The 24,818-nt window shown below is 35.3% G+C and overlaps 1 protein-coding gene across 2 annotated transcripts in view; it reads left to right on the top strand.

Moving 5' to 3' along the window:
* The window catches only part of VPS13A (vacuolar protein sorting 13 homolog A), a 225,628-nt gene that overhangs the window by 150,750 nt on the left and 50,060 nt on the right, over window positions 1-24,818 (top strand). For both annotated transcript variants that reach the window (XM_040620229.1, XM_040620230.1), the window contains exons 46-53: window positions 3,050-3,153; window positions 6,620-6,902; window positions 9,346-9,741; window positions 9,998-10,102; window positions 10,226-10,372; window positions 14,497-14,625; window positions 15,039-15,172; window positions 21,170-21,299. In XM_040620229.1, coding sequence (XP_040476163.1) covers window positions 3,050-3,153; window positions 6,620-6,902; window positions 9,346-9,741; window positions 9,998-10,102; window positions 10,226-10,372; window positions 14,497-14,625; window positions 15,039-15,172; window positions 21,170-21,299 — 1,428 coding nt within the window. The remainder of the gene's footprint in view (window positions 1-3,049; window positions 3,154-6,619; window positions 6,903-9,345; window positions 9,742-9,997; window positions 10,103-10,225; window positions 10,373-14,496; window positions 14,626-15,038; window positions 15,173-21,169; window positions 21,300-24,818) is intronic.

The following is a 24,818-nucleotide window of genomic DNA, read 5'->3' as shown; positions in this document are numbered from 1 at the left end:
TATTAGGTTGATTGTCTCTTAAGTTTGAACCCATTTTTTTAACCTTTTTTAAAAGCACTAAATGTTTACTCCTCTCCTCCCTACATTTTAAGTATGTGGTTTCATACTTTATGTTCTTCTACATTGTGAATCACTTGACTTATTTTTATAGATATACTTAGTTTTACTGTCTTTGGTCTTCTCTTACTCTTCCTTATGGTATTTCCTTCACACTTAAAGAGTCCCCTTTAACATTTCTTATAAGGCTGGGTTACCAGTGATGAATTCATTTAATTTTTGTTTGGGAAATTATCTCTCCTATTCTGAATGATAGTCTTGCTGCATAAAGTATTCTTAGTTGCAGGTTTTTTTTCTTTCGGCATTTGAATATATCGTGCCATTCTCTGTGGTCTGCAAAGTGTCTGCTGAAAAATCAGCTGATAGGCTTATGTATGTAACTGTTTTCTCTTGCTGCTTTTAAGATGTTCTTTTTATCACTATTTTTCCCATTTAAATTACTGTGTGTCTTGATGTGGACCTCCTTGAGTTGATTTTATTGGGGGCTTTCTGTACCTTCTGGATCTGCATATCTGTTTCCTTCCCTGGATTCAGGAAGTTTTCAGCTCTTATTTCTTAAAATAAATTTTTGTCCTATTTTCTCTCTTTTCTTCTGGGATCCCTGTAATGCATATGTTATTGTGCTTGACCTTGTCAGTGAGTTCCCTTAACCTATTCTCATTTTTAATATTCTTTTTCTCTCTCCTGTTCAGCTTCGGTGCTTTCCATTGCTTTGTCTTCCAGATCACTGATCTGTTCTTCTGCTTCCTCTGATATACTATTTATTCCTTCTAGTATATTTTTAATTTCATTTGCTGAGTTATTCATCTCTGGTTCTTTTTAATGTTTTCTGTCACTTCGTTTAGGGTCTGACTGAGACCCTCCTCTCTTTCCTCAAGTTCAGTGAGTATCTTTATGACCATTACTTTAAATTCTCCATCAGGCTTATTGTCTCCATTTTATTTAGCTCTCTTTCTGTGATTGTCATGTTCTTTCATTTAACCTATTCCCCTGTCTCCTCATTTTGTCTAATTCTCTGTGTCTGTTTCTGTGTGTTAAGAAAGTCAGCTATGTCTCCTGATCTTGAAAGTAGTGGCCTTACGAAGAAGAAGTCCTGTAGTGTCCTCCAATGTAATATCCCCTGGTACCCAGAATGTGGCACTTCAGAGGTGTGTCCTGTGTGTGTTATGTGTGCCCTGCTGTTGTGGCTGAGCTGCATTTGCCTTCAGTTCAGTTGTGTGCAATGACTCTTTGCCTGTTGTGGGTAGGGTTTAGTCCCTGTGTTGTTAGTGGGCCAGTCTGGGGCCACCTTGAAGTTGAGTCGGTTCAGACCAGGCTTTTGCCAGAGCTGTAGTCACACTGAACTGTAGGGTACTCTCCCTGTTTTGTCCCCAGGAAGCTTTTGTTGGTGGGCAAGGCCCACATTCAGATCAGTTGTCTGCCCCCAGCCCACTGCTGAGGCTGTTGTTGAACTGGTGTGTCTGGTTATTTCCCCTCTCCCGGTCACACCAGTCACTCTGAAGTGATGCTGGCTACTGTAGGGTCTCCTTACACACTGCAAGGATAATGACACCACTTTGAATGACTCCTGTTGCAGGAGAACATGGAAGTGGGTGCACGGTGATAAGGTTTTGCTCAGGTCCACTGTGGGAGGGAGGAGACATGAGCTGCTCTGGAGAACTCCTATTGAGGGCAGGTTGGTCATCGGTCTTTACTGAGCCTTTGATTGTTTACTCATGTGCATATTCCAGTCAGTACCAATGTGAAATTTTGACAACAGGGGACACTCTTAAATCTGTAACTCTTCTCTCTCCACGTACCTCGCTCCTCAGTGTGCTGTGAGTTTAAGAAACACTGGCTTCCCCAAATTCTTATATCTGTTTCTTTGACTCCAGCAGACTGGGCTCTGTTTGACTTCTCTTTTTCTCCTACACAGTATTCTAGAAACTTGAGGCAGCAACTGGGGCAATCTGAGGACTTATCTTTGTGGTTTCTTTTTAATTTTTTTTCTTTCCTGTGCTGTATGCTGCCCAATTTCTGAACTCCATCGTTTAATGTGGGTTCTTTTTCCCCTGTGTTTTAGTTGTCTACATTGGGAAGGTTTATCTGGTCTCTATTATTCCATCATGGCTGAAAGCAGAAATTCTTCCCTTTCAATTTTTTGATCTGTAGTTAACTGTTTTAAAAGATGACTGTGTGGCCTACTTCTCTATTGTTGATTTTTTTTTTATTTTTTAAATAGTTATGTATTAATTTTAAATTTCTTTTAGGTATTTTTTATAGAAACTTAAATGTATTCCTATTTCTTCAAATAGAGCAAACAGTTTATCTAGAGATAGAGTTTAGTTAGGGTTATCCATGTTTCAGTTCTTAGTTCTCAGCATGTTTTCCATTTTGGTATGATTTTTTTAAAATAAGATTTTACTAAGAGAAAGATTAGAATATGAAAGTGGTTTTATTAACCGATTTGTTTTTATCCATCTCAAAGGTAAATGTGTTTGGAAGTTTATCTAATAATATATATTAATCAAAGCAATGTTACCATTTATATCATTTTTGTATGCTGCTCGTGGGATGGAGGAGATATTCTCCAAAGTGCATGGAGAGTATCTCATTCCATGAGCAGCATACAACAGTGAAGTACAAAGGCACTCATTTCCCAGCCTGTGGCCTTTTTTCCACTTTTGTCATACAGACATCTCAAATTTTGATATATTTTTTCCCATGAATTCTTCTATTTTTGTCTGAAGAAGTTAAGACTTATCTCAAGGTCAAAAACATACTTAGTTCCTTCTAGGATTTTTAAAGTTTTTGTTTTTCACACACCTTTTCTATAAAACTGCTGGCCTTCCTTGCATTTTTTGGGATAAATAATAGTGTGTTTGTTTCTTTTCTAAATTACATAAGGTAAATACTGCCTGCGAGTTTCTTTATTGGGATATTTTGATGGGATTTAAAAAAAATGTCTTTAGAGTCTTAATGGTGCTAAATATGATTTATTTTTCTTTCTCAGATTAAAAATCATTTTTCAATCCCACTTTGTGTTTATGAAGGGAACACTTTATTGGGAACGGCTTCACCTGGAAGTGAATTCAACATACCGTTAACATCTTACCGGTGATTGCTTTTCCTTACCTTTTTATTTGCTCTAAAGTGTCTTATAGAATTTTAAATTCTGATTTTGTAGGGATATCTGTCTTTAAGTGATCAAAGTTTAATCAAATCTGTTTTGTTAATAATTTGTCTAACTTAACCTTCCAAGCACGCTAAAACTTTTTTTGGTTTTTAAAAAATATTTAATGTATTTAATTTATACTATATAAATTACTTATGCTTTTACTAGTAAATACAATTATTATATGCTTACAGTATAGCTGCCATAACTATAATCATTTATATATGATTTTTAGAAAATGTTGAATTAAGCATGATTGGTAGCTTCTGGATTTATATGCAACTCTTATGAAGTGATTTTTTACTTTTCAAATGTTTTACAATAGAATTTTTAAAAAAATCCCTTTAGAAAACATAATATTTTATCTTTTATCTACATATTTATTAATTGTTCAGTGATAGAATTACACTGTAAATTATGATATATATCAATTTTAAATAGTAAAAATAAGGTTAAACTTGATATAAATTCTTATATTTAAAATTCTTAGAAAATGCTAATGATGGGCTGGTCTTAAAATTATAGGATTAATATCATAATGAACAGGGATTCTGGATATTAGGAGTTGAAAATAATCTCTTACAGGGATAATGAATTCTATTGGAAAATACTGTCTTCCTGAGAATAAGCACTATAGTTTGTCTAAGTACCATTTCAGCACACACACACTAGCCCTGGGCCCAGACCAGTGCTGCAGAAGGAGGCAGAACTGCAAGCCATTCTGAGATACCCTCTGCCTCTCCTCTCGTCCCTGCCCGGAGTTCCACATTGGCTCCCTCATGCTTAGAGAGCAGTCTAGCAGTTATAGGCACATTCTTTGAGTTAGTAGATCTGCTAGTTCCAAGGAGTGCTGTACTACATATACCTTCTAACCCTAATGAGTGTTTTATTGCGTAGTTCAAATTTGCTGGGGAAAGAATTCTGTTGTTGCGAGAACAACATCCATGTAGTTGTTCATAATATCTGACCTTATTCTAGGAAGGATTTTTGGTGGGTTACAAGACTAGATTAAAGATATGTTTAAAGGTTACAAGACTAGATTAGGATATGTTTAAAAACTTCTGTGAAGAAATTGAAACTTATTTCATCCTTGAATGAGAAAAGTTAATGGCATTTTGCTTTATTTTTAACAAATTATCGTTACATGTTTTGTGACTCTGTCCATAGAAGAGAAAACTTACAGTATCTTTACACTTTCTTGTTCAAGGCTAAATATTAATTTGTCAAATGGAAATTAATTAATCTTAATTAGAATTATTAACGATGAGCCAGCTTATATTTCACGTTAGATATGTTTCTAATCCAATTCTTAGATATAGATAGGTACGCTTGCATTTAAGATATGAGGTCTTAAGTTAAATGGCTACCTTTCCCTGGAGAATTTAAATATATTGATCTTTAAATTTAATTCATTTAACAAATATTTGTCAGATATTCTGTGTATAAGACACTACTTTGGGATGCCAAGATGGATTATTCATGGCTGCGACCTTTGAGAGATTGATACATTATGTAAATACAGAAGGAAAAGAACAGTGGGGTTGTAGGGAGGGAGTTACAGAAGAGGTAGAGTTGCAGGAAACCACAGAAAACAAAGCAGGTATTAATGATTAACTCCTGGGAGAGATACATGAATTAAAGGTCAAACATAATAATGTGCGGAATAGCAGGGAAGGGCAGTCTTGAGTGGAAGGAATTGCATGAACGAGGGTTAGGAGGCCTGCAAGCACAGGGTTTATATGTGTCTATAAAAAATAGTTGCGGCATGATTAGAGTGTAGTGTGCATTTGAAACAGTTTAAATTCATACTAAGGTACTTGCTCCCTCATTTTCATGCCCCCATTTATGTTAATTTTACCTGTATGTTGAATATGCTCTTTTTCTTCTTTCTTCTCTCAGAACGTTTGGTGTCTATTTTAAGACCTTTCATTCTAATAGCTCTTCTCATTCAGAACCTCTTGCCATTGACCATCTTTCTCTCACGTTTTCTTCATACTCATTTCTTAAACTTTCCTTTAACTTTAACCTTGCATATTTCTCGAATTCAGGTGTTCTCTTCAGAATAAAGCTTTTTGGAAAAATTGTTACCTCTGCAAAAAGCTCTGCAGCTGTCTAGAAAGACTTCACCATACTCTCTTGCCGTCAGTCTGCCGTGTACATATGTTTTTTTGTACCTATCACAGTGCATTAGTTCTCTTTTAACATTGCTTCCCCCACCTAATTGGGATCTCTGTAATACAGTGTAAAGAAGGACTTACTCATTTGTTCATTTCCAGTTTTACCTTCTCATTGTTAAATAATGAGCCCAATAAATGTTTTGATAATCAGGATGAATTTATTGACATTAGTTTAATTTGGAGAAAAATAAGTTTTTAAGTATTAGACTGGAAAAGAGAATGAAAATTACAGAGAGAATGTAAAGACAAAATAGGTTAAATCTGATAACTGATTTGATCTATGATTAGATTTATGTATATGTCAGTGGAAATGGAAAAGTCGAATATTCTTTCATAGTTCAGAGTGCTAGTACTTGAAAGTTCCTGAAAAGGGACACACAGAGAAACGGGCATGGACTGTTTAAAGTTCAATTTAACAAATTTAAGTCACTGTCGGACATCATTATAGAAGTGTGTAGTGGATATTTAAAGTTTTAGGACTAGGGCTGAGGACAAAATCTTGGCTGGAGATAGTATGGACAGTTCATTTGTAAGGGATAGTGTCACAATCATAGATGATTGGTTTTACAAGTATAAAAATATTTAAGTGTTTATATTTGGACATGTTAGGTTTGAAAAATGATTAAATTATAATTGTAAACAGAGAGCGTGATATTTAAATATAAGAATTAATCCTACATGATTTTATCACTATCTTCTTGCAGCCACCTCTGCAACTGTGCCCAGTGTTTCAGCAGTTAAATATCTATTGAAAGCTTTTGTTTGATTTACACTGAAAAGCTGATGATTTTTTTTTAATGGAAATGTGTTTTTAGTTTATGAATTCAGTCATGACATGTACTTCCTGTGAGGACCACTTATTCAGGAAAGCCAACATTTTTAAGTTAAATGTGCAAACCAACAGATAGTTGTGTATGTTTGCTTTGCATATATGATCTATAAAATTACATATTTTCTGTAGGAAACCAGTTATTATCTTATAAACTTTTAAGATAGTAAGTTTGTAAGAAAAATATTCTCCTCTTAAGAGACAAATAACTTGATTAGTTTTCCAGATAGTTAAATATCTATTTACCAGTCTATCTTTGCTATCTCAAGAAGAATGCGAACTTATAAAAAACGTATTACAAGAGTGGGGAATGATGTAATTTCATTGTTCCAAAGTAGTAATCACCTAATTTATGTTTTCTTTTAAAGCATTTTAAGACGTATTGTTTCAACCTTTACGCAGATCACCCCTTTCTCTGAAGCCAGAAGATGAGGACTATCAAACATGTGAAAGAATTGACTTTGAAGAAATTATAAAAAATGATGGCACTTTTCTAAAGAAGAAATGTAGATCTAAAAACACTGCTAAGAAACCATTTATCATTCATATTGTCCCAGAAAAAGATAATTTGGCTTCTCTGTCAGTGTATTCAGAAGATGGTTGGGACTTACCATACATAATGCATTTGTGGCCACCTATCCTGCTACGAAATCTTCTTCCTTATAAAATTGCTTATTATATAGAGGTATTCTAGAATTTTTTTTAATGCCTTCCTGTCTTTGATTTTGTAGCTTTCGTTATTCAAAATTATGAACAATAAAACAATGTTTTAATGTTCTCATAAAAATGATAGTACTGGTGAATGGGTAGTGCAGATGTTTTTCACATGGAAAAAAAATGTTTCCATCGTTATAAAAAAAGGGTTTTTTAAAAAAAATTTTTTTCCACTGATTTACCATAGAATTATGGCTACTAAATTGAATATAAACTACGTGCACAAAAGTGATATTCCATTTTTTAAATCATTTATGAAAATGATATATATTTCTATGGGAAAATTTAGAAAATAGGGCTAATAAAAATTGCCTATAATTACTTCATCTGAAAGTCGCATGTTCAGATGAAGATAGCATCTCAGGTTTAGGATACAGGCGTATCTCCCTTCATCACACTTCTCAGAGAAACTCTGTGTTTTACAAATTTAAGGTTTGTGGCTACCCTGTGTCAAGCAAGTCTGCCAGCACTGTTTTTCCAACAGTGTTTGCTCACGTTGTGTTTTTGTATCATATTTTGGTAATTCTCACAATATTTCAAACGTTTCATTCTTAATCGTTATGATTTGTGATCAGTGATTATGGCTTGCTAAAAGCTCAGATGATGGTTAACGTTATTAGCAATAAACTATTAAGGTGTATGCATTGATTTCTAGGCATAATGCTATTGCATACTTACTAGACTACAGTGTAGTGTAAATGTGATGTTTATATGCATTGGGCACCAAGAAATTCACTCGACTTGCTTTATTGTGATACTTGGTTTATTGTTGTGGTCTGGAACCGAACCCTCAGTATCTCTGAGGTATGCCTGTATATATTTTTAAAATCTATTCTGTGCATGTACATCTCATTTAATATATATTTAAAAGATGGACACTAACTTCTGAAACAAGTATGAGAATTAGTCTTAATATTCAAATACTAGACTTAAATAGATAGAAAAAGCACCCTACATTATATTATTCTCATGCTAGTTTTTGAAAAAGGATTTTAATTCCCTGTAAAGATGTTTTTTCTTTTAAGTGGTTTTTGTTTTAATAGATTACATCTCATTCCTTCCGTTTGTTATAACAGGGATCTTTTCATCTTAAGATTTTATGTAAATGTTCCATTTGCCATGCTTTTCAAATATAAGAGTAGTTCCTTATTGTAGTCTATTAATTACTAGTTTTTTTTGTCTATTAATAATTGGGATTTACTATGTGTATACTTGTCTGATAAATTCGGGGGAGGAAGGTAACATATCTATGGTTTAAGGTTATCAATTTTCCGTATGGTTGGCAGATACCATAGTATCTGATACCAGATACCATAACAATTTGTACTTTGCTATCAGATTTGAGATTGAATCCTAGTTCTATCATTTATTAGCTTTATGTCTTTAAGCAAGTCGTATTATCTTTTTAAATCCTTTGTCCTAGTCTATAAAATAGGAATAGTAATAAAACTTGCATGATTGCGATATGGGGAAAATCAAATCAGATAATACATGTAAAGGACTTTGCATAGTGCCTCTCAGGCGCATGGTTGCCAATTATTTCCTCTCTCATATCACCACCAACCACTGCTATTCTTATTTTGTGAAATATTACTTAACATGTCAGGCATCAATAATTTATATAATTTTTGCTTTAAGTAATTTAAAATCTTAAGAAATTCCTGTGTTCTAACAACAGGAAGGAATCAAGTTAGAGATAATGGAAAAACTGGTGATGTACTATCTATCTATGTCCCATTCTTATTGAACTTTTAATTTGATACTTTTAGAGATCACATTTTGTTTGCTAGTTTCCAAAGGATATTTTAAATTTTTAGGAAGACAGTTCAGCCGTGGAATGGAGAGAGGGTCATAAGGGACAAGAGCAGTTAGGAGACTCTTAAAGTGAGAGGTCACAGTGACATGAACTAATAAGGGTACAGTTTTGAGACATACAGAAGATGTAGTATAGACAGTGATTGGAAATGGGTGATGAGGGATTGTTAAAAAGCAAGAACAGGAATTAGTAGGGGTTGCTTATTTTGAATTATTGTCATTTTTTTCATTTTTCATCTTGTAGTTTTCAAAACTAAAATCACTAATGGATAACATTTATTTAAGTATTTTACTAATTACATTGTTTCATAATGTTGATTAGTTCCAGCATAGTTTTACTTTGTGTTATTTAATTTTATCCTCACAGTAGTCCTTTGAAGTAGAGCATTTATTCCATTTTATAAATACAGTAATTCAAATCTCAATTTATAGAAGTTTACACAGTTGGCAGAGTTAGAACTCAAATATAAGTCTTTTGACTTGTTCTGGCAGAGGTGTTTCAAAAGCCTTATGTGTATGACATTTGGAATCATTAAATAGAATTTTTTGGCATATTATTCTGACATGTTTAACATTTGACTGTATTTTTTTTATTGCAGGGGATTGAACATAAAGTTTATACTCTAAATGAAGGACATTCAGCCCATATTTGTACTGTGCAGTTGGATAAAGCCAGACTACATTTAAAATTACTTGACTATCTTAATCATGATTGGAAAAGTGAATATCATATAAAACCTAATCAGCAAGATATTAGTTTCATCAATTTTACCTGTGTTACAGAAATAGAAAAGACTGATTTAGATATTGCTATCCATGTGACTTATAATACTGGCCAGACAGTTGTGGCATTTCATAGTCCTTATTGGATGGTCAATAAAACCAGTCGAATGTTACAGTATAAAGCAGATGGAATTCATCGGAAGCATCCACCTAATTATAAAAAGCCAGTTCTATTTTCTTTTCAACCAAAGCACTTTTTTAATAATAATAAGGTATGTAAGTTTTTGAAAACTTTCATTCTCCTTTAGCTACTTTTCACTCCTTTAATTTTTGAGTCTTGAAGAATATTATGAAACAGGTAGAAATAACATTTAAATATTTGAGGTCAAAAACATTAGAATTTAGTATGGGAAAATGTTTAGTGCATTAGTAATATAATATTTATACAAAAAGCAAAAAATTTATCAGTTGAGGTAGGAATTTTTAAAGGTACCTAAATTGTAATGTATTTGGAATACTTTTTCCTAGGTTCAGCTTATGGTAACTGATAGTGAATTGTCGGATCAGTTTTCAATTGATACTGTTGGTAGTCATGGAGCTGTTAAATGTAAAGGCCTGAAAATGGACTATCAAGTGAGTTCATTCTTCGCTCATGGAGAAACTTGTATTTTAAACTGTGTGTACTGACTACTTAATTTTTATAAGGATGTTGTAATAATGTAACAGTTTTTGAAATGCTAATTTTTTTCCTTTTAGGTTGGTGTCACTATAGACCTCAGCAGTTTTAACATTACCAGAATTGTGACATTTACCCCTTTTTATATGATTGAAAACAAAAGCAAATACCATATATCAGTAGCTGAACAGGGAAATGACAAATGGCTCTCTCTTGATTTGGAGCAGGTGGGTAGATGTATTTCAAAAATGCACCTCTTTGGATTTTCATTTTTCCTTGAAGTTAACTACTTGAAACCACTATGTAAGTTTTTAATTGCCCCTCCCCCTTTATTTGTATCAGGCTCTAGATTTAATTTTTAAAAACCAAGGCTTGTCGTTTAGGAATGCATTGCTTGATAAGGGAAATAGATATTTAACAACTAGTAACCAAGCAGGCTAAATACAGCAGTAGATGACTAGATAAGGTATAAATGCTATCAGGAGTAGGAAATGATTTACTCTTTCTGTGAAGCTGTTAGGAATGCCTTTGTGGAATAAGTTAAGCCAATTATTTTAAGACGGTAGTGGCTTAGGAATGAAATTTTGATTCTACTCCATGTTTAGCTATTAGACCTCTGGGTAAGAGCTTTCTAAAGGATTGTCTGAGGTTGATGGAATATTTTACTTTTGAAGAAATTATATTCTAAATACGTTAAAATTATAAGAGAAGTGTTTGCTGTTTTTGTTCACTGTTCCTTCTTGCTTTTAAACCATCCTGCTGGGATTATTCTTCTTGACATTCTTTAGATTTTCCCTCAGAGCTCATTTTGGAGGCAAATGCCATCAGTTTGTGTTTATCCATAAAAGTTTTTGTCATGGTTCTTTTATGATAATTTCTCTTGCTTATCTGCTCTGTTTTTTTCCTCAATATTTGTAGATTTTACTCTGTTTTCTGGCTTCCACTTTAGTTGAATTCTGTGATTCTGTCATTCCTTTAGAGGTCATTTTTCTTCCTAATTGTCTTCATGATCTTTGTCTTTGATGTTCTGTAGTCGTACTACTGTTTGTCTACATGTGGGTTCTTTTTATATATCCTACGTGAGATGCTATGCTCTGAGATTTGTGAATCGACCTGTTTCATACTTGCTGTATAATTTGCAGCTATTGTCTCTTTAAATATTGTCTCTTCTTCGTCCTTTCATTTGCCTCAGTTGGCCTTTAATCAGATATACTCTAGACCTCCATATTCTATCTTCCATGTCTCTTAACATTTTTTAAAGTATTTTCCATCTATATAGCTCTCTTTCCTGCATTCTGGATAAATTCTACATGTATATCTTTAATAAATTTTTACTTTTACTCTGTCTAAATTGCTATTAAGCCTTCAGTTGAGTTTTTTATTTGAATAATTATATTTCTTATTTTCAGAAGTTCTACCTTTTTAAAATCTGCCTGTTCATTTATTAATGAATAGTTGTGTGTATTCCTTGGGTGCCTTGTGATAACATCTATTAAAAGAACCACAAGTTCCTGTGCTTGTGTAGTTTACGTTTCATGGGGTGGGGTGTGTGGAAACATTAATAATATCATACTTAGTAAAATGTATAATATGGTTAAAGGTGAAAAGTCTAATTGGGGAAATGCAAATAAGACGGGTTTGAAGTATTAAAGAGTTCTAGCAAGCTCAGGGTGGGCTATAATTTTATATAAGGTGGTCAAGGATAGGACTCATTGAGGTCATATTTGAGCAGACTTGTAGGAAATATGGGAGGTAGCAGTTGCTGATAGCTCAGTGAGCTGCCATGTGTTTGGAGTAGCTATTAGGACAGCAACTCAAAATGAAAGTAACAGTCAAGCCTTTAGTCACTTACTGCCATAGTATAAGCAAGAGACTAAACTGGAGAAAGCGCCAGCTCTCCCCACCCTATTCTACTTTCCCTGTGGAAGAGCACTGGTCAGGGATCATGTGGATCAGCACAGACTTGGAGGTTGTGTCACTGTCAAGGGAGCCTTGAACAAAAGGCTCTTCCAGTTTTCTGGGCTTAGGAGATGAACAATAACAAGGGGGAAGAGCTAGGAGTAGAAAAGTACTGAACACTGAGAGGGGAGAAAAAGCATCTTCAAGGTTCTCCCTCTCTCCTTTTAAAGAGGTCTGGCAGGGAGGTTCCTCAAAGAGGCCTCTGCCATGGGCCATGATAGAGAGGCCTCGGAATGAAGGTACCTCAGGTAGGAATTCAGATACGTGTAAATGCATAGCTGGAAGTGAGGGCTGGGTCCTTGAGACTGTTGTATGCTGACTGTGCACCTAGTCTGCTGTGAGGGGGGCAGCTTAGCCCTGTGAGGCCTGCCGGATAAGGCCTTTGTACTTGCCTGTGGTGTGATGTGAAAAAAATACACATAGGTTTTTAGCCAGGAGCTGGAATCCTCAGCCATGTGGATATCTGGGGAAAGAGCATTAGAGGCAGAAGGATCATCCAGGGTAGATGCCCTGAAGTGGAAGGACTTTGGCATGTTTGTGGGATAGCAAAAGAGGCTGGTATTACTGGAGACAGGAAAGTAATGGAGAACAAGGCATAACAGTGATGAAGAGTAATCATGCAGAACTTTGGGAGCCATTGCAACGATTCTAGCTTTTGCTCTGCATGAAGTGAAGAGCTGTTAGATGGTTTCGAACAGTGATTAGTAGGTTCTCAATAAATATTTACTGAATGAATATATACTTTATTTTTGCAAGTGTTCCACGTGTGCTCATTAGGTCTAGGGTTCTTGGTTTGTTGGATGTAGAGCTCTCTGTGTCCAGATGCTAAGATTACCAACTCCATCTTTGTTTTGCTTTAATTATTTTTCTAGGTGTATCTTCTTCCATACTTAGAGCAGCTCTGTGTCTTGATTTGTATGTCTATTGCAGATAACATTGTTGGGCCTTAGCTTTTTAAAAACCTGACTTACAGCCTCTGTCTTTGAACAGTTTGTTTACATGAAGTGCAATTACAACTGCATAACTTATTTTTTATTTTACTTTCTCTGTTTCTTTTTGTTTTCAGTTTCAGCTTTTCTTAAGATAAATTTTCTTGTGCTAGTTTACAATTTTTACATTTCAATTTTGGCATATAGTGGTCAACCTTAAGATGTGTACTTGTGATTATTGCCTATGTTGCTTGTTAAACTTACTTAGATCTCTCTTTTCCCATTACAAAAGACAAGTACATTAGCACTTTCTCTAGTTGCAAAATTTTGAGCACATAACTCTTTAAAACAATACAGTGTATATTGCTAAACATAGCATACATTTTTAAACCAAGGCTACCCAAGCAGGCTTGGGAATATCCAGAGAGCACATCATTGTTAGTCTTCTCCGTTCCTCATGGGAAGTATGACGCTTCAGTTAGTATTGCTGCTCCTTTGACTCTCCCATTTAAGTTCCTGCTAGGTTGCAAGAAGCCCTGAGTGGGAGATTCTAAGCCTCTTACAGCCTTAACCGTGTCTCATGTCTAGTTCCATTAGTTACCTCTTAAGGTTGAATAGGCTGGCTTTAACAAGCTAAGGCACTTGACTTTAGGATCCAGGTTCCTCCTCCATTGCTCCAGGTCATGTCGTGCTGATGGGTATCCCACATGAACAGTTACACTGAAGTATGTGAAGTCATCGGTCTGGTGGGGGCCTGTCACAGTAAGGCAGGGTGTACAGAATAGCTTACAGACCACGCTGCTTCTCCTTTCCTCTTCTCCTAGTTCTTTCCTTTGTTTCTGCTCCTGTTGTCTGAACTTGTCTCTCTCAGGGAGTTGACTGTCTCTTGTTTTACTAGTTTGGATTCCAGATCACTGATGCTCATGTTGTTCCTTAAGGTTTTGAGCCTGTTTCCTACTCTGAACTTTAGATACTACTTTTACTTTTTTTTTTTTTTTTACCATTGTTGGACTTCCAGGACTCTAGATTCACCCATGACCTGATTGAACATTTGCATGTACTTTGGCTATTGTTTAATTACCAAATGATACCCACAACCTGATTGTGATTTTTAGGAACTGAATGTACCCTTGTTTTAAACTGATCACTTGCTTCTGGGCTCAGCTTTTATATGCTGATTTTTCATCCCTCCTCTAGATCTCTGGACCACATTGAAATCTCTTCACCAGCACTCCGCTTACCACAGCTCCTCAACTTCCCACCCAGCACTGCCTGTACTCACAGTGCCCACAGGTGGTGTCCCAGCTCTAAGTTGGCAGTTTGTAGCTTTTTAGCCAAGCAACCGAATAACTAGAGCAGTGTTGAAAGACATTTATTTTAAGTCTATCCTGATGGGTTTATTAAAATGATAAAATTTTGATGATGAAATTTAAAAAAATAAATGTGTGTAATATGTGTTTTAGTGTATCCCCTTTTGGCCCGAGGATGCTTCTAATGCACTTCTTATTCAAGTTGAAAGAAATCAAGGCCCTCCCAAAAAGATACATTTTAACAAGCAAGCAAATTGCATTTTATTGCGTCTGGATAATGAGGTGGGTGATGTGTGTGTGTGTGGGGGGGGTATGATTAGAGAAGCTATTATATACTTACTCGTAATTTTGTTTGTATCTTGGATTTTTTTCCCTTTTACCAAAAAGGAACAAACATTTCTTTATGTAAAGGGAAAAAGTACTAAAAAGAAACAGAGACATAAAACAATTTAATTGTTTAACAGAAAGTTAGAATGCCTAGAATACTAGAACATACGGAATTTGACCCATCTGTATACACTAATTGAGATTCATGGTTTCCCGGATATGCAGTAGAAAATCCTGACTTGCTTTCTTAATCATCAAAAAATGTATTAAGTTATGAATAGTCTTATTGAATGTTATTAGTTAATATTCTTTGAAAAATGATCACGTAAGAGAATATTTGTCTTTTTTCCTTTTTTTTTTTTTCCTAGCTTGGAGGTATTATAGCAGAAGTTAATTTGGCTGAGCATTCTACAGTTATTACATTTTCAGATTATCATGATGGAGCAGCTCCATTCCTATTAATAAATCACACCAAGAGTGACATTGTTCAGTACAATCAAAGGTAAGAAGATTATCACAAATACAGTATCCCCCTGATTTTAGCAGAGTCTAGGTCATGGGCCATTGACTTTATGATGATTTCTTAAGAATATAACACTGACGGGGTGCCTGGGTGGCTCAGTTGGTTAAGTGTCTGACCTCGACTCAGGTCATGATCTCAGGATCCTGGGATTCAGCCCCAGGTCCGGCTCTATACTCAACAGGGAGCATCCCTCTCCCTCTGCTCCTCCCCCCTGCTCATGCTCGCTCAAATCATGCGCACATGCGCGTGAGCTCTGTCTCTCTCTCAAATATATAAAACCTTTAAAAATAAATCACTGATAATGACATTAAAGACAATTTTTTAAAGAAGGTATACTGAAGTATGTAGGGGTAAAACTGACATTAATACCTGTACTTTACTTTTTAAAAATTGTGATGTAATTGACATAACCTTATATTAGTTTCACAAATACAGCATAATGATTTATTTGTATATATTGCACATTGATCACCACAGTAAGTCTAGTTAACACCCATCACCACACGTAGTTACAAATTTTTTTTCTTGCGATGACAACTAAAATTCTGTTGTCAACTTTCAAATATGCAATACAGTAGTATTAACTGTAGCCACCATGCTGTACATTACAGCCCCATGATTTATTTATTTTTTCACTGGAAGTTTGTACCTTTTGACCCCTTCACCCACTTCACACCCTGTCCCCACCTCCCACCTCTGACAACCATCACCACTTTTTTTTTTTTTTTTTTAATCTATGTGTTTGGAGTTTTTCATTGTTTTCCTTTGGTGTTTTTGGCTTTTTAGACCCCTTTTATAAATACATAGAGATCATACAGTGTTGGTCTTTTTCTGTCTGACTTATTTCACTTAGCGTAATGCGCTTGAGGTCCATCCATGTTGTCACAAATGGCAAAGCTTTGTTCTTTGTGGGTGAATAGCAATCTATTGTATATATACACCACATTTTCTTTATCCATTCATCCGTCGATGGACACTTCCGTTATTTTCATGTCTTGGCTATTTTAAATAATGGCTGAAGTGACGTGGGGGTGCAGATTTCTTTTTGAGTTAGTGTTTTTATTTCCTTTGGATAAATATCCAGAGGTGGAATTGCTTGATCAAATGGTAGTTGTATTTTCAATTTTTTGAGGAACGTCTGTTTTCTCTTTTCCACATTGGCTGCACCAGTTTACATCCCCACCAGCAGTCATCCTCATCAACACTTCTTTTCTTGTCTTTTTTGAAAATAGCCATTCTAGTAGGTGTGAGGTGATACCTCATTGTGATTTTGATTTGCATTTCTCTGATGATTAGTGGCATTCATTACTTTTAAAAAGAAAAATGGAAGAACTGAAGCAAGTATGGCAAAAGCTTGATCATTGTAGAATCTGGTGAAGAAATGTCAGGGTTTATCATAAGAACTTGGTCTGTTTTTTACATTTTTCATATTTTTAATGAACATAATGTAAATTTTGAAACTTTAGGTTTTTTTCAAGCAGTAGATACCCTCTTCTTGCTGTGATGGGTGTGGGTGGAAAGGACTGCTACATTTTTAAGCTTCCCTAAAGACTGTATCTAAATCTTGATTTTCCAGGATTACTCTTAACATCGTTTGTTTTAATTTGCTGTGATATCATATCCTCCTAGTACTGTGACAGTTTATGTAACTTTCTGTTCCTCTTCTTACTTGGTCCCAGGCTTTCCTGAATTTACTTTGCTCTTTTTGTTTTCATCTGTCACTTGTCAGTAAGCCTATATTCATGAGTTCATTTATGCTTTCCTTCCACTGCTAAATGTACACTTCTAACCACTGGTTAAGATCAAATAAGCATTGAGTAAGGAGCCTAAGGCTGGACTAGCAAGTATCTAGAACTCCTCCTGCCCTATCAGTTTTCTCATTTGTGGAAGATGTTGAGAAACAGGAAAGCCTGTGTTCTATGATTATCCTTCTTACAAAAATAATGAGTTGATTGGTCATAACCGATGAAAATAAATAGTTTATTTGCCCTTCAATCCACGTACGCCAAGTAGCCTTTCTCATAGTGTTCAGAATTAAGACCTACAGAGAATGACTCGAGTAACTCTTTTTTCCGTTCACTCAAGGATAGTGTATGGCTGGTAATGTTCTAGAGCCACACTGAGGAGCTAAGTTAATTCCTTATATACTATGAATGATGGAGGGCACCGTAGTTTCTCTGACAACTGGTTGAGCCTGGCTGAAGCTGAACTAGAGACTTCTCAGTCTCATCTGTGGCCTTGACCTTACAGTTATCTATACAGTTCAGATATAAAGTGTTTAGAAATCTTAACTACTCCACTGTTAAAATTGTAAAAGTAATGGATACGGGAGAAACTGGAATGTGATCTTATATTGAAATTCTAAAACCTAAAAAAATTGCGATCTTAATGGAAATTTATAAAATTAACAATCTGTAGTAACGAACACTAGATTTAGGTTTAAAATTATTTGTAGTTGTTAAATCAAGAACCTGAAATTGTGGTTTAAAAGAATATTGAGGGGCTCCTGGGCGGCACAGTCGGTTATGTGTCTGACTCTTGGTTTCGGCTCTGGTCGTGATCCCAGGGTCATGAGTCCAGCTCCCCGCTCAGCACAAAATGTGCTTGGGATTCTCTCTCTTCTTTTTCCTTTGCCCCTCCCCCACCCCCTCTATCAAACAAACAAATTCATTCATTCATTAATTCCAGAGTCATGTATGCCAGTGATCGCAAAAACTGTATTCCAACATAGACCACTTCTCTTGAGCTTCAGGCTGCTACCTCCTCCTCATTATCACATAATTAATAGTTGTAATGTTCTGATAAGTAATAGTATCACATACTCAATCACATAGTTAAACTATTTTTTAAAAATCTCCGCTTGTCTAGTCTTTCCTGTAATTATCCTAGTTCAGGCTCCCAAATTTCTTGTTTGAGTAGATTTTTTAATCTGCATCTCTGTAGCTCATGTCTCTACTTAATCCTCCATTTGCCACCAGAGGTAGGTTTCCAGAAATACTAAATCTAATCTTGTCTGTGTCTTGTTTAGAGTTTTTTAGTGACTTTCCATTTCTGTTCAAATAAAATATGTTTCTCAGCTACTTTTCTCAACAATTTCTCTTNNNNTGTACTTAAGACAAGCTCAAGTCTTGGTTTCCTGAATGCTTTCTGTCCTTCCATGTGTTTTCACCTTTTTGGTGCTCCTTTCTGCCAGAAAAGCTTCTACTGCCTGTGATCCCTTCCCCACTACCTTAATCTGTGCACCAGTTTTCAGTTGTACCTTTGCGTATGTAGATTAAAGCATTTGTCACATTTCATTGTCATTGTCTTGTGAGTTTAAGACTGTACGTATGTATAGTTGGCATTTTGAGGACTCCAGTTTTATTTTCTTTGAATTCCCATTGCCTATCTGAGAAATATTGAGATGAATTTTCTTTGTAAGAAATATTCTGCAGTGAGTTAAACAGATTACAATTTATATGAATTAAAAGCATTTCTCAATATCAATATTTGTAAATTTATCTGTTTTACATTTACATCTGATATTTTTTTCATGGAATAAACAATGCCCATAGGGCTATTTTCTCCTCTGCTTTTTCTTCCTTGGCTTTGTTGTTGTTAATATGGTTGTTCATTGTTTCCTGCATATAAAAAGTATAGCTGTCAATTTTCTTAATTCCATAGAAAAATTGTGAAAAGAAAACCATAATCCTGAAATCCCAACACTGTCAACATTTTTTTTAACACTGTCAACATTTTGTTGCATTTCTTATCACAGTTTTACTGTTGCTATCTATATTTCTGAATCTCTTGTTTTTAATAGCTATTGTGAGCATGTAAATTTACCCTTAAATAATTTTTAATAAATGTTTGATGACCCATCATTTAGATGCACTATAAATATTCTTGAGAATTATGGTTATTGTCTAATTGTGTAATGTTAGAATCCATTTCTTTTAAGAAAGATCTTTAACGCATTTGTAGCCCTTCTATTAACTAACTTAAGATTCCTTGCCTTTTTTTGGTAATATGGATTATTTTTTTCTAATGATGATTTGGAAAATATAAATTCTGTGTTTGTTGTAGATAATTACTTTTTTGTTCTTGAAGATTTCGATGCATTTTAAATTTAGAATGAAACAGAATCTGCTAATTGACCCATGGGGAAAAAATGGAACACGTTCACATTTTCAGCTTCTCTTACCAAATTCCCAGTTTCTTATGAATATAATTTGAAATTTTTGGCTCAAATTAATATAAGATGGTTAGCTTTTCAAAACTGTTTATTCAAGGCTTTTTTTGGCATTTGACAAGTTGATTTGACTAGTTTAGTTTCTTAATATTTTTATATCCCAATTTTTTAAAAAGTTTTATTTATTTATAAGTAATGGCTACACCTGATGTGAGGCTTGAACTCAGGACTCTGAGGTCAAGAGCCAGACCATCTTTAAAGTGAGCCAGTCAGGTGCCTCTGGCTTGGTTGGAAAAAGACTTTGAGTTACTTTTTCAGTAAGGGTTTGTGGATAATATGTTATTGCTTGTTTGAGAATCTTACTCTTGCAATTAATGACAATTTGACATAAAATTTTAAGTCCTAACCTCTTTTCTCAAAATTGTGTAGACATTGCTCCATTGTTTTCTGGCATTCAATATTACAAAAAAATGTGAGACCAGTCTTATTTTTATTCCGTTGTGGGTAAACTGTGATTTTCCTACATGTTTATGGGCAGATTTCCCTATATTTTCTTTAAAACTTAAACTTTTTACAAAGATATGTCTAGGATGATACCCATTTATATTAATTTTGTGTAATGCCCTGCCATTGAACCTCCGGAGTCTGCTGCTGGTTCAGCTCAAAAAAGTTAATATTCTATTATTTCTTTGGTTCGTATCTTCTCCAATTTTTTGTTTTTCTGGGAATTATTTTGTGAGTTGATTGAATTAATTAGATTTATATGCCTTTGTCTTAAGATTAAAAAAAAAATAGCTGTCTTGTTTTTGCCAGAATAAGACCAATACTTAGGAAAGAGTTCTCAAAAATTCTCTTAGATTTAGTATATATAATAGTTGGAATAGTTTTCTTCCACAATTCATTTGTATTAAAACAGAAGTTCACAAAGAGGTTTCAAAAACAGGGATGGCTGGGCGGCTCAATCTGTTAAGTGTCTGCTTAGGTCATGATCCCAGGGTCCTGGGATCAAGCCCTGTATCAGGCTCGTTGCTCAGCAGAGAGCCTGCTTCTCCTTCTGCCTGCCGCTCCCCCTGCTCGTGCTCTCTCTCAAATAAATAAATAAATAAAATCTTTAAAAAAAAAAGTTTCAGGGGCGCCTGGGTGGCTCAGTCATTAAGCATCTGCCTTTGGCTCAGGGCGTGTTCCTGGTGTTCTGGGATCGAGCCCCACGTCAGGCTTCTCCGCTGGGAGCCTGCTTCTTCCTCTCCCACTCCCCCTGCTTGTGTTCCCTCTCTTGCTAGCTGTCTCTCTCTCTGTCGAATGAATAAATAAAAAAATCTTTAAAATAAATAAAATAAATAAAAAGTTTCAAACATGAAACTCTTTATCTTCTAAGTGGGACAGATATTTCCCTTGAAATATTCTCATTTTCTTAGAAAACCTCTTTTTCAGGGGCACCTAGTTGACTGAGTCGTTAAGCATCTGCCTTCAGCTCAGGTCATGATCCCAGGGTCCTGGGATCGAGCCCCGCATCAGGCTCCCTGCTCAGCGGGAAGCCTGCTTCTCCCTCTCCCATTCTCTCTGCTGGTGTTCCCTCTCTCGCTGTGTCTCTCTCTGTCAAATAAATAAATAAAATCTTTAAAAAAAAAAGAAAAGAAAAGAAAACCTCTTTTTTATTGTATAAGGAAAATAAATTTCAATCTACTCTTAATCAGAACTGCCACAAATCTCAGTGAGTGGACTCAGAATCTAAGTGTTATTTTAGATTCTTTGTATATTCATATGCTTGCACTTGATTTAATGCATATTTTTACTATTTATGATAGTTCTCTCAGTGAAATAGAAGATTCCCTCCCTCCTGGAAAAGCAGTATTTTATACATGGGCTGATCCAGTGGGCTCTAGAAAGCTGAAGTGGAGATGTGGAAAAAGCCATGGTGAAGTAACACAAAAGGATGTACGTATGGGGTTAAGTATTACTATGTTCTAAGCATCCTTTTTTTCTTGTTGTTTTTTTGTTAAGGTATTCTCTTCCTGTTTTGCTAGTTATAAGGCCTGTTTTGTGTCTGTACTTTATACAACTGCCAAAGATTTTTTTTTTAAGTTTCAGGAGTAGAATTGAGTGATTCATCCCTCACATGTAACACCCAGTGTTCATCATTACCAGTGCCCTCCTTAATCCCCATCACCCATCTAACCCACTCCCCTCTAGCCACCCTCACTTTGTTCTCTGTAGTTAAGAGTCTATTTTATGGTTTGCCTCTTTTCTTTCCCCCTTATCTTCATTTGTTTTGTTACTTAAATTCCACATGTGAGTGAAATCACATGGTATTTGTCTTTCTCTGACTTATTTCGCTAAGCAAAGTAGTCTCTCAGCAGCAGAAAGAGGAATCAAGGAATCAATCCCATTTGTAATTGCATCAAAACCATAAGATACCTAGGAATAAATCTAACCAAAGAGGTAAAAGTAAAAGATCTGTACATCTATCAAAGAAAGTGAGGATGACACACAGAAGTAGAAAAATATTCCATGCTCATGTGTTAGAACCAAATATTGTTTAAAAAAAAATGTCAAAGATTTTAAAAGCAGTATTCAGACTTTAGCCAAAAACATTTAAAACCAGATGGGGTCCTATTTTATGGCTACATCATTATTCGCTGCTCTTACATTTTAAAAGGTACACTAGGCTTAGGTAGGTGCTTTCAGCATTTGTCTCATAACAGAGTCTCTGCACTGACAGCCATTTTAGGTCAATGTGGCTTCTGTGAGGATCATTTAGGGACCCACTAAAGAATTCATTTTTGAGTGGTTTATTATAATGATTAAGTTATATATAAGTATTTTCCAGTAACATTTGGAATGACTTTGAGAAATTTTTATTAAAATGTTATTAGTTGGGGCGCCTGGTGTCTCAGTCGGTTAAGTGTCTGCCTTCTGCTCAGGTCATGATCCCAGGGTCCTGGGATTGAGTCCCTCATTGGGTTCTTTGCTCAGCAGGGAGCCTGCTTCTCCCTCTGCCTGCCACTCCCCCTGCTTGTGCACGCTCTCTCTCTCTTTCTTTTTGACAAATAAACAAAATCTTAAAAATTTCTTGAGATAGATACTGTGTTAGTCTGCTTGGGCTGCCATGATGAAATACCTTAGACTGGGTGGCTTAAACAACACAAATTTATTTCTCAGAGTTTGAGAGTTGGAAGCCCAAGATCAAAGGGCCAGCATGGTCAGGTTCTGGTGAACCTGGTGAGGACTCTTCTTGACTTGCAGTCGACCACCCTCTTACTATGTCTTCACGTGGTGGAAAGAGAAGGAGTGAGCTCTCTGATGTCTCTTAGCAGGATACTAATCCTGTTGGATCAGAGCCCTAACCCCTCCTTTATGATGTCATTTAATCTTAACTACCTCCATAAAGGCCCTGTGTACAAAAGAGTGACATTGGAGCTTCAACATATGACTTTGGGGGGAGTGAGGGGACATAATTCAGTTAATAGCAGATACTGAGATCAGTGGTTTTCAGATTTTCTTCTTATATGAAGTCACTTAAAGGCACAAATTTCCCTCTGAAAACAGCATTAGTTTTATCTCACAAATTTTGATATATTTTATATTTATTATCCTTTTGTTCAAAATATTTCCTAAATTTTGGGATGCCTGGGTGGCGCATTCGTTAGGCGTCTGCCTTCGGCTCAGGGAGTGATCCTGGTGTTCTGGGATCAAGCTCCACATCAGGCTTCTCCGCTAGGAGCCTGCTGCTTCCTCTCCCACTCCCCTGCTTGTGTTCCCTCTCTCACTGGCTGTCTCTCTCTATCAAATAAATAAAATCTTTAAAAAAACAAAACATTTCCTAAATTTCATTTTTATTTTTTTTGTATTCCATATATATATATATTGCTTTGTTTTTAATATTTTACATATTTTTATATTTTGTGATTTTTTTTTTTTAATATTTTGGTTTCATGGCTCCTTAGGTCATTGCTTAATTTTCAAAAATAAGGGAATTTTCCAATTATGTTTGTTGATTTCTAACTTAATTCCACTGTGATTTGAGAACATACTCTGATTTGGTCCTGAAATTTATTGAGATAGATATTATGGGCCAGATTTTGTGTAGTCATTTTGTGCATATTTCACACATATTTGAAAAGAATACGTGTTCTGTAGTTGTTGGTTACAGTGTTCTGTATATGTCAGTTTGTTTATTATATTGTTTAAATCTTCTAGCTCATTAGGTTTTTTGTGCATATGTTTGCTTGTACCATTGTATTTAAAATCTCCTGTAGATAATATACTTCCATCTTTTAGTTTCATTAATTTTGGCTTATATATTTTGAGACTGTGTGATTAGGTTAATAAAATTTAGAGTTGCTGTATCTTCCTGTTCGGTTGATCATTTTAGTATTTAGTCATGCATCATTAGTATATAATAGTGCAATGCCCACCATTGTATCTTTTTTAGATTTAAACGTTTAGACTCTCAAAACTATCATAGGCTGCAGTTTGCAACTGCCTACTCAGAAAGATACAGGCCAGGGAACAAAGCATGCCAGCCGGGAGCATCGGACATTTTGCCTGGCAGTTAAGGAAGCATTCCCTTTGGTCACCTGCAATGACGGTTTTGTTGATGGAACAAGGCTCCCTTGGGTGTGTTATGAGCCACTTTGACCTACAAGCCCTATTCCACAGTAGCACATATCTCTTGTAACAACCCACGACCATAGCTTATAGGTGTTCTGCAAGGAATGTACAGACATCATTGCACTAAAAGAAATCAATAGTTTTTAGCAATATTACAACACTCATTCTTGACTTACTAAAACCTGCTGTAAATTAGTACTGATACCACTTTCCCAGTAATATGAGCACTTTAGAACTCTTACTCCATTTATCCCCTTTCATCTTATGTACTGTTGTTGTGTGTGTTATTTCTAAATATATATTAAATCCCATAAGAAGTATTGCTACTGCTTTCTGCGACTAATAGTGTTAACTCACGTGTTTTCTTTCTTCCGTTTTTTCCTTCCAACCTGCATCTTCATGTTTCCATTTGTGTTAAATTTTTTTCTCTTCAGTATTTTTCTAATGCAGGTCAACAGCTGACAAATTCTCATTCAGTTTCATTTGTCTAGAAATGTCTTTATTTTGTCTTTTTTCTTGGTAGGATATTTATGCTGTATGTCAAATTTCAGAGCTGGCACTTACCTTTTTCCTTCACCTTAGGACTCCAGTATTATGTAAATGTTAGACCTTTTCACCATGTCCCTTGTGATTTTCATGTGATATTCTATTGTTTCATCCTTTTCTTTCTGACCTTCAGTATGAATATTTTTTTCTGACCTTGCACTATACTTCTCTTGCAGTATCTAATCTCTTAATGTCATCCATTGAGTTCTTAACTTTAATTATTGAAATGACCAGTTCTAGGATTTCTGTTTTAGAAGTTTTTGTTTCAAAATTCTCTATCTTGTTACATAATTCCTT

This window comes from Ursus maritimus, unplaced genomic scaffold (genome assembly GCF_017311325.1).
Source record: "Ursus maritimus isolate PB19 unplaced genomic scaffold, ASM1731132v1 scaffold_34, whole genome shotgun sequence".
In the NCBI taxonomy this organism is placed as follows: domain Eukaryota; kingdom Metazoa; phylum Chordata; class Mammalia; order Carnivora; family Ursidae; genus Ursus; species Ursus maritimus.
Note: the sequence above shows the minus strand (reverse complement) of the source record. Positions and strands in the feature narration are given on the sequence as shown.